Genomic DNA, 15,365 nt, shown 5'->3' with positions numbered 1-15,365 from the left:
AGTGGTGACTGAAGCCGTACCTGGCACATCTGTATGACTGAAATCCAGAGGCTGCTGGGAGAAACTAAGTTCATTTTCTCCCAGTGCTGCACTTTCAGAACAGCGGCAGACGCCTTCATAATGCTATTATCCTGCAGATTAACCCTATTGCTGCAGGTTTAATATCATTATCAGACATAACAGTTTCCCTTTAAGTGAAAAGGCCATAGGCATCTCTTGTTTATATGGATGTAATAGGGGTTATATAGGGACTAGGTCCTAGAGAATAGGACCTATTGTATTATGTGTATTCTGCTTTACAGTGAACTCATCCACAGTAATATTCTAGGTAAAAAGGTAAAAAGACCATGAGTCCAATGCTGCTGGACTCGCAAACAGACCTTAGGTGTTTTAACATATATGATATGAAGCTACAAACTGTGAAGCTCAGAGGAAGCAAATAGGAGCTTCCCTTCATGCAGTACCATGACCTCAATGCTCACAGAAACATGAACAACCCATCATGCATACTTTTACATATTGTTTTATGCACTGCCTTTAGCTATAATCATGATTTGATAATTACATGGTATTTGGAACTGATCGAGATGGAAGGAATTTGTGAAGCGAAGAGGAAAAAATCTTATATACCCCAGCCAAGAAATGAGCACCTTCTGTGCTAGAACGGATAATACGCTCTACCTGCTGTGACATTTAGTTCTCATTTCTATCCCTTGTTTCAGAATAGTCAGATTATTAGGAGAAAGACTGCATTACAAGGCAATTTGTGCTACAAATGTATCCTCTGCAGACATCTAATCTTGGGGCTTTACCCAGAAGTTTGCAATAGGTAGAAAAGATGCATAGTTGCCTGTGATGGCTGGCACAAGTATGGAATGATAAAAGAATTGTAAGATTCATAGAATGATTGGTATATAGATTTATTGATAAATGGAAAGGCAAAAATATAATTAAATGTATTGGTTGAAGCATGAATAGACACATAATCTTCTCTAAATGTATCCATTCATCCATCTATCGCTCTCTATGAACAATGCATCTGCTATGAGGCAAATTATAGTAATTATTACGTGGGCCTTATATTTAAGGTGTATTCCACCCTAAAAAAAAGCAAGTAAAATCTGTGGTGTGGAGTAAAATATGTGCCTATATGTTATTTTTCACCATAAGCACCTCATTAAAATATAAAAATAAAGACTTTTAAGAATACATTTGCCTTTAATGTACAGTATTGCGGAAGATGGTAGTACAATAATAAGTAGATTATTTGGTCTCATCAGTGCTGATATTTAGAATTGGTCTCAGAATGAGCTCTATAGGAATATTACAGCTATACATGAAAATGACTTATAGCTGAAGATAAAGGGAATCTGTCATCAAGTTTTTCTACCTATTCGGAGAGCAGCATGGTGTGGGAAGGAGCAGAGACTCTGATTCCAGCGATTTGTCACTTACTTGGCTACTTGCTGTAGTTTTTTTTTTTTTTAGTTTTGATAAAAGTCACTGTTTTATCGCCAAAAGATTATCACGAGAAGACAAGTGAATCTACTCCTATGTACAGTGTACAAAGTAAGCTGTCAATCAGTGATGTGGGCGGGGATATACGGAGTTTAGCATTCAGGGAACTGGTAGCAAACAAAACAGTTTTTAATCAAAACTGCAGCAAAAAGAAAAGTAAGTGATACATCGCTGGAGTCAGGGTATCTTCCTCTACATCAGGCTGCTGCCAAATGGGGTAGCAAAAACCTGTGACAGATTACCTTTTAATCTCAAATTAAGATATAAAATGGATTTTCTTCAATTCTATGATTATACCATCCTGGGTGAACTCACAAGTTTTGTTTTTACATTATAATATACAAACAGTACCATTAGTGTCCCATATAAGTCAGGGCAGCAGAGTGCCTCTAAGGCTATGTTCACATGACTTTTTTATGCAAATTTATGCAAATTAAAAGCTGTGTTTTACAGTACCAGCAAAAGCTATGAGATTTCAGAAATCTCATGGACATTGTTTTTTTTTTCCTGACTGAATTGGAAAACTGCTGTGTTTTTGAAAACTGTAGCATGTCACTACTTTCAGCATTTTTTCAGCATATTTTCACTTAAAGAAAGCAATGAGCAAGTGCAAAAATGCAGTAAAAACGCAGGTATCAGGTTTTGCTGCGTTTTTAGTGAAAAAAAAACACGTAGAGCAGTATGTGAAAACCATTTATTTTTGTGATTTTCACAAGTTTAAACCATAATGTCTTGATGTCCTCATGTGAGCATGGCATTGAGGATTAGTACACTTAAATTAAATTCATAATGTGTGAAAAGTAAACATTGGCTTACCAAGGTGTGAAATTGTATATCTGATCAACTCAAGGGTTGACGAAAGTGTGAAAGTAAACAGTGTCCTACAAACTCAATGCACTGCCAATGACTTAGGTAAGCTATTCCTGACCAATTCACCTCCCCCACTGTTACATTTGTAATTGTGTATTTTTTCATTAACTCATATGAACTTTTCTTTTCAGAATAGTCACTATTTTTTCATATATAAAAATATTTTTTCACTTAATAATTTGATCAAGTTGCCCATTTTTCCAAAAATGGTTTTATGGTTTCACATATGTTTTGCATTGGTGATTTGTGTTCATGCTTCTGTGGTGGAAGCAAAGCTGAATTTTGGGATCCTGAAGAACACAGCAAAAACGTAGCAAGACCTGCTTTTTGTAAGCAGCTTCTTTACTGCCAAGAGTGCAGGTTTTGCCTGCAGAAAAAAACACAGCAAAAAGGCAACGTGTGAACATAGCCTAAGGGTTCGCTCACATCTGCGTATATAAACTTGCTGAGATTCTCAGCCAGAAAAGTTGGCGAGTGTCAGGTTTCTTTTCTTTCTCACCTACCTTCCGTATGACATGCGTATGCTATCCGTATGCAATGCGTTTTTAACATCATCTTTTACATACAGTAATTCTCTGTCATTTCAAGCTAGTTTTCTAACTAATAAAACAATCTTATATATCTTATATACAGAGATAGATAGATTTTATACGCAGATGTGAGCAAATCCTAATACTATAGATTGTCCCCTGGTAAACAGTGCTATCATTGTGCTTGCTTAAACACAGCTAAAGAATTAAACGATAACATTCTGGCAGTTTACAGCCACCACATGAGGGAGCTATCTGCACACATATTGACATCAATAGAAGCAATATAAATACATATAGAGTATGATCCTCATAGCAATAGCTGCCAGCAAGCATATGGAAGCGCTCTCCAATTTTGCAAAACTCCCCGTAGAGAAGCTAATTACAAATTACAAGTTACTGATTAGTGGTTTTAGTAGTCTTGTTTGGTCTTTTTAGTCTTTTGCCTTCTTGCCAAGCACATTGTGTTTCTGTTAATACCCCACGTATCCCCTGTAATCCAGATGTGCATCACAAATGATTTATTGTTTGCCTGTAAAGATGAGACAATTTGGCAAACACTCAAATAATTACTGAGCCTCTTTGATCTCTGGCTCATCTCTTTATGATCAAATGCTAAGGTAATAGTTCAAGTAATATCATTCACAAACATGTGAGTTCATAAATTAAGCATCATGTAGATTGCCTGTAACCTTTAAGTGTCTTTATGCAATAACCAAGATCCCTGTAATCTATAGAAGTTATGATAAAGAAAAAGAACTTGTGAAGGCAATTACATTTCAGTAGAATATTACTGCATACAGTATCTCACAAAAGTGAGATACACCCCTCACATTTTTGTAAAGGTTTTATTATATCTTTTCATGGGACAATACTAAAGATATGACACTTTGATATAATGTAAAGTAGTCAGAATACAGATTGTATAACAGTGTAAATTCGGTGTGCCCTTTAAATAACTCAACACACAGCCATTAATGTGTAAGCCACTGACAACAAAAGTGAGCACGCCCCTAAGTGAAAATGGCCAAATTGTGCCCAAAGTGTCAATATTTTGTGTGGCCACCATTATTTTCAAGCACTGCCTTAACTCTCCTGGGCATGGAGGTCACTAGAGCTTCACAGGTTACCACTGGAATCCTCTTCCACTCTTCCTTGACGACATCACAGAGCTGGTGGATGTTAGAGACCTTGCGCTCCTCCTCCTTCCATTTAAGGATGTCCCACAGAAGCTCAATAGGGTTTAGGTCTGGAGACATGCTTGGCCAGTCTCAGTTTCTTTAGCAAGGCAGTAGTCGTCTTGGAGGTGTTTACGGTGTTGGAATACTGCCCTGTGGCCCAGTTTCCAAAGGGCGGAGACCATGTTCGGCTTCAGTATGTCACAGTACATGTTGACATTCATGGTTCCCTCAATGAACTGTAGCTCCCCACAGCTGGCAGCACTCATACAGCCCCAAACCATGACACTCTTACCACCATGCTCGACTGTAGGCAAGACACAGTTGTCTTTGTACTCCTCACCTGGTTGCCGCCACACACGCTTGATACCATCTGAACCAAATAAGTTTATCTTGGTCTCATCAGACCACTGGGCATGGTTCCAGTAATGCATGTCCTTAGTCTGCTTGTCTTCAGCAAAATGTTGCAGACTATCCTGTGCATCATCTTTAGAAGAGGCTTCCTTCTGGGATGACAGCCATGCAGACCAATGTGATGCAGTGTGCGGCATATGGTCCAAGCACTGACAGGCGGACCCCTCACCCCTGTAACCTCTCCAGCAATGCTGGCAGCACCCACGTCTATTTTGAAAAGACAACCTCTGGATATGACACTGAGCATGTGCGCTCATATCCTTTGGTCGACCATGGTGAGGCCAGTTGTGAGTTGAACCAGTGTCAGGGTGTTGGCAATCTTCTTATAGCCTAGGCCATCTTTATGTAGAGCAACACTTCTTTTTTTCAGATGAGAGTTCTTTGCCATGAAATGCCATGTTGAACTTCCAGTGACCAGTATGAGAGAGTGTGAGAGCGATAACACTGAATTTACCACACCTGCTCCCCATTCACACCCAAGACTGTGTAACACTAATGAATCACATGACACTGGGGAGGGAAAATAGCTGATTGGGCACAATTTGTCCATTTTCACTTTGGGGTGTACTCACTTTATTTGCCAGCAATTTAGACATTTATTACATTTACATGAATTTCCTAAAGGTTGTACGTTTATATTGAAAGGTTTCCTTTTACCCCAAATTGTGAAATTCTATACTAATGGATATAATACAGAAAAATGAATTATTTTTACTAGAATACAGGTCATATTTAGAAGCTGTGGTGAAGTAAGATACTAATGGCTATGATCTCCGGCTTCAGCTCAGGCCTTAAAGTGGAACTGTTATATTAATTTTTATTTCATAAATCAAGAGTACACATGAAAATAAGCAACTTTGTAATATATCTTATCAGAGAAATCCACTTCTTTCTCTGCCAAAATTGATCTGTCATTATCAAAATTGTCAATTTTGGGGTAAAATCTGTATTCAGTGAAGACAGATTTTCCCTTTACTGAGATAGGAGATGACAGCTACTATGGATAAGATTCTATGTAGATAGGAAGGGGAGGAGGACAGAAGAGCTTTGCCTCTAGTTCCTGCCTCCTCCCGTCTACATAGAATTGTTTCTGTAGCAACTGCCATCTCCTATCTAAGTAATGGGAAAGTCTGTCTTCACTGAATACATTTTTTCCTCAGGATCTAAGGGGCAACGTTTCTCCTTGAGGAGAGTGACGTGTCAAGCCTGACATGCTAAGGTGAGGAGACTTTTAAGCCGCAATGTTTCTCTGGGAAATATGCAAATTTTCTCTTCCGGGAGGAAGACGACTACAACTCTAGTGTCACCTATGGGAAGTAGGAATCCTAAAAGTCAATATCGACTCTAACGAGCCTTGTCACATGACTTAGGATAATAGTCAAAACCAAAATTGCAATTTGCAGACACTGTGTTTCGGGTACTGCCCCTTGTCAGTGCAAAGTGAGAGATCTGGTTTGGCTGGGTGAGAGGCGTCTGACCGGGATCCAAGAAGTAACATTTCTCCTTGCGGTGAGTGACATGCCAAGGTGAGGAGACTTTTAAGCCGCAATGCTCCTTTGGGAAATATGCCTCTCACCCAGCCAAACCAGGTCTCACACTTTGCACTGACGAGGGACAGTACCCCAAAACAAAGTGTCTGCAAATTGAGATTATGGTTTCGGCTATTGTCCTAAGTCATGTGACAAGGCTCGTTAGAGAGTCGATATTGACTTTTAGGATTGCTACTTCCTATAGGTGGCACTAGAGTTCTAGTCCTCTTCCTCTCTGAAGAAACAATTTGCACCTAAGAATTGAGAATTTTGGTAATGACTGATCAATTTTAGCAGAGAAAGAAGCATTATTTTCTGATAAGATATTTTACAAAGTTGCTTATTTTAATGTGTAGTATTGGTTTTTGAAATAAAAATTAAAATGAGACAGTTACTCTTTAAAGGGAACCTGTCACATTGAAAAATGGTATCTAATCTGCAGGCAGGGTGTTATAGAGCAGGAGCTGATCAGATTGATATACATTTGTGTAGGAAAAGTTTCAGTAAACCTTGTATTTTATTCATTGAAATCCCTGACAGTTTTTCCTGTATGACTGTACATGTAGAGATAGATATCAATCACTGAGTAGGACCGCCCATTTGACTCATATGCATACAAACTCCAGGGATTTCAATGAATAAAATACAAGTTATACCTTTTTCCAACAAACTTATATAGCATTCTGTCGGCTTCTTCTTCTCTATATCATGATGTCTGCAGATCGGACTACAACCCCTGGCAAAAATTTTGGAATCACCGGGCTTGGAGGATGTTCATGCAGTTGTTTAATGTTGCTGAAAAAAAGCAGATCACAGACATGGCACAAAACTAAAGTAATTTCAAATGGCAACTTTAAGGCTTTAAGAAACACTAAAAGAAATCAAGATAAAAAATGTGGTGCTCAGTAAGGTTAATTTTTTTCAGACAAAGCAGAGGGAAAAAATTATGGAATCACTCAATTCTGAGGAAAAAATTATGGAATTATGAAAAACAAACACACAAAAGAACACTCCAATACATCACTAGTATTTTGTGGCACCACCTCTGGCTTTAATAACAGCTTGCAATCTCTGAGGCATGGACTTAATGAGTGACAAACAGTACTCTTCGTCAATCTGGCTCCAACTTTCTCTGATTGCTGTTGCCAGATCAACTTTGCAGGTTGTAGCCTTCTCATGGACAATTTTCTTCAACTTCCACCAAAGATTTTCAATTGGATTGAGATCCGGACTATTTGCAGGCCATGATATTGACCTTATGTGTCTTCTTTCAAGGAATGTTTTCACAGTTTTTGCTCTATGGCAGGATGCATTATCATCTTGAAAAATGATGTCATCATCCCCAAACATCCTTTCAATTGATGGGATAAGAAAATTGTCCAAAATATCAAAGTAAACTTGGGCATTTATTGAAGATGTAATGACAGCCATCTCCCCAGTGCCTTTACCTGACATGCAGTCCCATATCATTAATGACTGTGGAAATTTGAATGTTCTCTTCATGCAGTCATCTTTATAAATCTCATTGGAACGACACCAAACAAAAGTTCCAGCATCATCACCTTGCCCAATGCAGATTCGCGATTCATCACTGAATATGACTTTCATCCAGTCATCCACAGTCCACGATTGCTTTTCCTTAGCCCATTGTAATCTTGTTTTTTTCTGTTTAGGTGTTAATGATGGCTTATGTTTAGCTTTTCTGTATGTAAATCCCATTTCCTTTAGGTGGTTTCTTACAGTTCGGTCACAGACATTGACTCCAGTTTCCTCCCATTCATTCCTCATTTATTTTGTTGTGCATTTCCTGTTTTGGAGACATATTGCTTTAAGTTTCTGTTCTTGACGCTTTGATGTCTCCCTTGGTCTACCAGTATGTTTGCCTTTAAAAACCTTCCCATGTTGTTTGTATTTGGTCCAGATTTTAGTCACAGCTGACTGTGAACAACCAACATCTTTTGCAACATTGCATGATGATTTAACTTCTTTTAAGAGTTTGATAATCCTCTCCTTTGTTTCAATTGACATCTCTCGTGTTGGAGCCATGATTCATGTCAGTCCACTTTGTGCAACAGCTCTCCAAGGTGTGATCACTCCTATTTAGATGCAGACTAATGAGCAAATTTAATTTGATGCAGGTGTTAGTTTTGGAAATAAAAATTTACAGGGTGATTCCATAATTTTTTCCTCAGAATTGAGTGATTCCATAATTTTTTCCCTTTGCTTGGTCTGAAAAAAATTACCCTTACTGAGTACACATTTTTAATCTTAATTTCTTTTAGTGTTTCTTAAAGCCCTAAAGTTGCCATTTGAAATGACTTTAGTCTTGTGCCATGTCTGTGATCGGCTTTTTTCATCAACATTAAACAACTGAATGAACATCCTCCGAACCCAGTGATTCCATATTTTTTGTCAGGGGTTGTATATGTACAATACAACAGGTTCCCTTTACTACATGCAGAGATGGTTTCCTTCCATATCTTATATTAATGATTCAGAACAGCCATAGGAATAGACGACAACTGCTATGTTGGATACGTGGTTAATCAGAGAAGAAGACAGAAATAAACTTATCCACTGGGAATAGTAATCAAAATAATAAACTACAAATACCTGGCTGTACTAGGAATATATTGTCATCATTGGTAACACCTCTGTATATATTGGTGATTTTTTATATATATATACTGTATATATGACTCTTGTGTAATAATTTTGATGTGAACCGATTAATCTGTAAGAAGAGTGCTGGTCAACGCCAAAGAAAGCAGCAGAGAAATAATCTAATATCAAGGAATAGTCACATTAAAAGGGGATATGTTTCAGCATTAGGTGGGATTGTATGCATACTTTGTATAATCAATATAAATACTGTATTTTTTATCTTTCTGGCAGATGCCCCATGGTGCTCACCTATAAAAGTTAAAAATGGACATGCCACCTGCACCAGTCCTTCCCACTCATATTACAAAACTGTGAAAGGGACAAGGTGTAACATCTACTGTCAGAAAGGCTATGAGATAAGTGGAGCCTCTCAGGTTATTTGTCAATTAGATAAGCGCTGGTCTAGCAAATCCATATGTAAGCGTAAGTATCACTGATTAACTTTTTTTTAGCCCAATGCCCAAAAGCAACTTTCCATTATCAGATTACCCCTGTCTCCAGGAACAGTTTATTAAAAAAACAAAAACAAATTATTCTTTAGTCCCTCTCCCTGGGTCCAGCAGTAAAACCCCACCACTGCTCTGATACCTGCTATTATCTGCATGTGCAGCACTGCAACCAATCAGTAAGCTCAGTGCTCTGAGCAAGGTGTGCTATCTACTCGGGCAGAGTTGCTGAGTTCACCGTTTGGTTGCAGCGCTATCGACGTGACTTCAGATCTGCAGATAATAACAGGTGCCAGGAGCAGCAATGGAGAGTCAGTTCTGGACCTGCGGAGGGTGAGTAAAGAACAGTTTCAGGTCTAATAGATGACATAACAAGTAGATTGACACTGGTTTGAAGTCCCTTCTGTACAGGTCTATGGAAAGCACAAGGGGGACTAACAATTGTAAAAATATGACCATTTGGTCCAGATACAATTTGCATATTGTTGATAGAAATGTGCTTCAGACAACGATTATTTTTTTTTAGGGGAAGATAAAAGATGCAAATAGGCGATGAAAGAGTTTGCTCATCCTTTGGATGATCACTGTCACGTTTACAAGGGACAATGCAAGATCATTGATTGTGATTTCAGGATCAGATTGAGCAGGGATTGCTCATAGTATTATGCCATGAAGATATAATGATTAGCAGAAGAGCTGAAGCCATAAAAAGTGGGATATTTGGATATTTGCAATTAAGATTTTTTTGCACTAAGGTGCTTCATTTATTTTAAATTAGATTTCAACAATAATATTGGAAAATATATGCAAATCCTTTCACAATCATTTGTTACAGCAATGGTAGAGTAACACATTTTAGTGTTCGTACTCTGTACTCTATCTTATCTGAAGTTGAAGTAGATAAGTATTCTTTCGATAGAACGTAAGATTAAGTATAAATACATATTAAAATACAATGCATAGGTACAATTGGTACTCTGTAATAGAGCACTGAACAATATCAGACCTGAGAACTCAGATTTATATTTATTGACATATATTTATCATCACAGAAAAGAAACAGGCCTTACCAACGCTAGGTCAGATTACCAAAGCACAAGCAGGATGTAGCAGACCCCCATGGTAAAGGCAGGGGCAGCACAGGTGCAACATACTGATGTGACAGCCACCCCCTCCATGAATTGGCAGATATATTAGTGGCTGTGTAGTATTACAAATTTACAGAGATGGGGCTTGCATAGGACGCCAGTCACACAGATAGGGGTGATGCACAGTGTCTGGCTTACAGCCTATTAATGACGCTCATAATTTTAAATCAAGCGGGATGTCCAGCACTATATACGTGCACCCCACAAGACAGACTCCCCAATTCACCCAACCAACACTAAAGGGCCTGGCTGGCACAGAAAAGAAACAGGCCTTACCAACACCAGGTCAGATTACCAAAGCACAAGCAGGGTGCAGCAGACCCCCATGATAAAGGCGGAGGCAGCACAGGTACAAAAGACTGATGCGACAGACACCCCCTGCATGAATTGGCAGATATCTGAGTGGCTGTATAGTATTACAAATGCACACAGATGGGGTTTGCATCGGACGCCAGTCACACAGATAGGTGTGATACACAGTGTCTGGCTTACAGCCTATTAATGACGCCCATAATTTTAAATCAAGCGGGCTGTCCAGCACTATATATGTACACCCAAGACAGACTCCCCAATTCACTCAACCAACACTAAAGGGCCTGGCTGATTATGTAATATAATTATGACATTTTATTTTTAGCATAAAATGTCATAATTGATAAGGAGTTAGAAAAAAACTTTAAGTGTACCTGGTATTTCAGGTACTTTGCCAGAATAAGCGCTCACTTGGTGTGTACATGATGAATAACACCATTTCTGATTATTATATGACTTGTGTCCTGCATGTTTCACAAGTTTTTCCATTTGCAGGCTCCGTTTCCAATTTCAGTTGTCTCTGAGCTAGTGGGTACATACTATCTGTTATGTTGTCTTCAATACACTGCACATAAACATTTTAGAGTAGCACTCAGTTATGTTTCTGTGTTTCCATAAATGAAGAAAAATGCATTTGCTAGAAGGTACAGCACGATCTGTCTTTCTCTTTGTGCCTGTGTCTTCTTAGTCTTTCACTAAGAACAAATATATGAAAGGACAAAAAATGACACATGCAGATATAAATAATAATATATATGAATAATAGGTCAATTCTTTGTTTCTTCTATATCTGAATGCGCCCGCGGACAAAAGTGGAAACCACTCGGATTAAACTGAACAAACCAAAGAAATTATGCCGAGATGAGGTCAAAAATTATTTGGATAGAGGGACCATTGTTTAATTAAAAATTGCCTTTATTGTAAAACATGCGACATGTGGTGGCACAGAAGGCGCTCACAAAAATACAATAATTATAAACATATAAGATGATGGATGAGTAAAGAGCAACAGCATATGTCCACTAAAAATCCATAAATATAAATAAGACCCAATAAAAGTGGAATGTGCTAGCAGCAAGAAGGATCAAAGAGAGGTAATCATGAAAACCTGTGTTAGAAACATGATCCAAAATGCGTAAAAACACAACATTTTGGGTGATGCAGGTTGTAAATTCAAGCCAATATAACTTTATATAAAATAAAAATAATTCTACCAAACCAGGTTAAATGCTGTTTCAATCCAAATAATAGTTTAAAGGTTCTGCATATATATGAGGATAGCGCAGGTTAACTATCCAAGTAAAGTATGAACTTGAACTTAGTGAACCCTGCATCAATCAAGAAAATATATGGCAGAAATATCAATGCTGCATTTTGAACCCTAATTATATATAAATACCAGTCATAACATGGTGCTGAAACATACCAATATGGATGGTGGGCTGTTGGATGTGGCGCCACATCCAACAACCCACCATCCATATTGGCATGTTTCAGCATACCAACATCATGTTTTTTGAAGTTCCTTAATCCTTTCTGGATGCCTTATGACCCAGAGGCTATGTCATGTGTGAATGTAGTCATTGTGTCTATGTGTACAGGGTTTCACCTGATCCATTAGTGTGTTGGGAAGACATAAATGCTCATACACTTAAGCAATGGCTATCATCTGCTTTTCGTCCAGGATAGCACACTTGTCACCTTGACAAATTTTACTGTGAATCATGTCATATGCTTTACTTATAACAGTCCTCCTTCTACACTGGAAACGTACAACACATCTTTTACTAGTATGGCTAAATTCTGTCCATTTTACTGTGGCACATGATGATTCCACAACCAGTATTGTCTGCATTTATTCTGCTTACATGATCATCACCAAGATATATTGCTTCCTTGTTTTTAAAGTTAAGTTTAGAGAAGTTCTGGAAGTTTCCATGTATCAGTCTGTTCACCAACCTGTGCTGTGCTATTTCTGTGTGTGACTGGGCCCATAACCTGTTGCAGATTTGCAGCTTTCAGCAGAATCATCAGTCCTCAGACATTGTGGAAAAAAAATTGTTTTACTTGGAACATACAGCAAACATCATCTGCATCATCAGGATATGGAGGATTAAAGGAATAACAAAAAAAACAACAAAAAAAAATTAATCCAGGGAGATTATGTAATATAGCCTACAACACAGTGCCATCCGCTGTCCTGCTAAGGATAGTCCCTCCACAGCATAAGCCTGCTGTTGCTGTGCTGATGCAGATCATGGCTGCTCGATGTTATGTGAACCAAGCCTTACCTTTTCTTTGCCACTTTGCAGAGACAGCAGTTTAATACATACCAGTCAGGCATAATAGGTGGGAGTGTAAAAACCACTAATGTTTTTTAATTACATTTATTTATGTATAGAGAAAAGATGCCCTCCTCTCACCATGCCAGTAAATGGGGGATTCAAATGCACAGATGGTGCATACTTCAACTCCAGATGTGAATATTATTGCTCACCTGGATACCAACTAAAAGGGGACAGAATTGCTACATGCATGGATAGCAAATCTTGGAATGGACGGCCAGCAACTTGTGTGGGTAAGATGATCTTATGCGCAGGAAAAACAGAAGTTTGAATTTAGTTTAGATTGCCATTTATCACTGATGTCTTTTAAATACTTATAAAAATAATTTTTATTTCTAAATTGCCTCCATATTCTGCAGAACTTTACAATTCAGAGGGTAGTTGTACAAGCAAAATGAGACATTACAGAGTAACACATAGTTCAACACGTACCAAGAACAATGAGGGCCCTTACAATCTATGAGGATGTAAGGGTGACACAAAAGAGAAAAATATTTTTTTTGATGTGTACAGGCCAGCCACCAATATAATATATAGTGGCATTTAAATAACCCATCATGAACCAGTTACCAGCAAGTATTCAAGTACAGATACAAAGTGTTATTGAGTGAGTGGAAGGGAGAACAGGGAATAGATTAGTGAGGTGAGATAATAGGCCAGTGTAAACAAATGTGTTTTAGGGCACAATTGAAACTGTGGATTCTGGGGATTAACCGGATTGTCTGGGGTAGTGCATTCTAGAAATCTGGCGCAGCATAAGCGAAGTCCTGGAGACGGGAGTGGGAGGCTTGGATTATAGAGGATGTTAGGTTGTTAGTGGAACAGAGAGGATGGGTAGGGTGGTAGATAGAGATGAGGGAGGAGATATAGGGCGGGCCAGAACTGTCAAGAGCTTTGTGGTTAAGAGTGATAAGTTTATATTGGACTCTGTAGAGGATAGGCAACCAGTACAAAGACTGGCACACAGTGGCGACATCAGTGTAGCGGTTGGACAGACATATGACCCTGGCTGCTGCATTCAGGCTTGATTGGAAAGGGGAGAGTTCAGTAAGATGGAGACTGATTAGTAGAGAATTGCAGTAATCTAAGCGAGAATGAATCTGAGCAACATTAAGAGATTTTGCACAGTCAAAGGTGATGCAAGGTGCAATTCTAGAGATGTTTTTGAGGTGGAGGTGACATGAGCAAGTGAGTGATCAAATATGTGGAGTGATTGAAGGATCTGAATCAAATATAACCCCAAGATAGCCACTGTGCTGCTTGGGGGTTATGTAGAACCACACACAGATATGGCAATTTCAGGATTAGTTAGGTTAGAAGAGGTAAAAGGTACTATACAGTGTGTAACTTTTACATGTTGGTCTTAAAGTAAATGTATAGCCAATAATCTGCTTTAATTAAAACTGGATAGTGATACATATTTTTTACTAATCTTTTTTAATCCATGAATGTAGATTTTATCTTCTGTTTTCTGTACATTATTTTGAATGTTTCTTTTCTGCCTGAGTTGCTGTTGACAGCATTTAGAGATGTGCTTTAGGCTATATGCACACGGTGCGTTTTTGGTGCGTTTTCTCCGAGCGGAAATGGGCCTAAAACGCTAGGTAATCCGAGTTCCAGCTAATGCAATGACAATCTCGAAGTGCTGTGCACATGATCAGGAATTTTCCTGTCACTATTGTCAATGCGTTTAAATCTTCAGCATGTCAATTCTTTGTGCGTTTATGCCGCGTTTTTCACCCAATGACTGCAATTGAGTCAGTCAAATCTGCAGCAAAAACGCAGGTATAAAAATATTTGTGGATTTGCTGCAGATGTTTGCTGCGTATTTGACTGACTCAGTTCAAATCAATGAATCAAAAATGCTGAAAAAATGCACAAAGAATTGCCCGCGGGAGACTACTCCTCCCATCATCCTACGGCCGATCCAGCTGACAATAGCGGGAGCAGGCGCCGCTGAGGTGAGAAGTAGTCTCCTCAGCCGGCGTCTGTACGGAGTGTAAAAAAAAAAAAAAAGTTAAAATAAATTGATATTAACCCCTGGGATTTTCCATTTTTGCATTTTCTTTTTTTGCTCCCCTTGTTCCCAGAACCATAGTGTTTTTATTTTTTGGTCAATATGGCCGTGTGAGGGTTTATTTTTTGCAGGATGAGTTGTACTTTTGAACAACATTGCTGGTTTTACCATATCATGTACGGGAAAACGGGAAAAAAATTCCAAGTGCGGTGCAATTGCAAAAAAAGTGCAATACCACGGATGTTTTTTTTTTTTTTTTACCACGTTCACTTAATGCTAAAACTGACCTGCCATTATTATTCTCCAGGTCATTACGAGTTCTTAGACACAAAATATGTATTGTTTTCTTTTAATTTAAGTGGTGAAAAAAAATTCCAAAGTTTGCTAAAAAAAA

General features: G+C 38.4%; 1 protein-coding gene across 3 annotated transcripts in view; it reads left to right on the top strand.

The window, feature by feature from the left end:
• SRPX (sushi repeat containing protein X-linked) overlaps positions 1-15,365 on the top strand; it is a 152,051-nt gene that overhangs the window by 100,655 nt on the left and 36,031 nt on the right. For 2 of the 3 annotated variants that reach the window (XM_073667288.1, XM_073667287.1), the window contains 2 exons: positions 8,935-9,126; positions 13,011-13,187. In XM_073667288.1, the coding sequence (XP_073523389.1) occupies positions 8,935-9,126; positions 13,011-13,187 (369 nt within the window). The remainder of the gene's footprint in view (positions 1-8,934; positions 9,127-13,010; positions 13,188-15,365) is intronic. The other variant, XM_073667290.1, reaches the window with a different exon arrangement.

The sequence above is a fragment of the Phyllobates terribilis genome, unplaced genomic scaffold (genome assembly GCF_046119375.1).
Source record: "Phyllobates terribilis strain yellow unplaced genomic scaffold, ASM4611937v1 Scaffold_2__4_contigs__length_985480577, whole genome shotgun sequence".
NCBI classification, from domain to species: Eukaryota; Metazoa; Chordata; class Amphibia; order Anura; family Dendrobatidae; genus Phyllobates; species Phyllobates terribilis.
The sequence above is the reverse complement of the archived record's forward strand: the minus strand, read 5'-3'. Positions and strand labels throughout refer to the sequence as shown.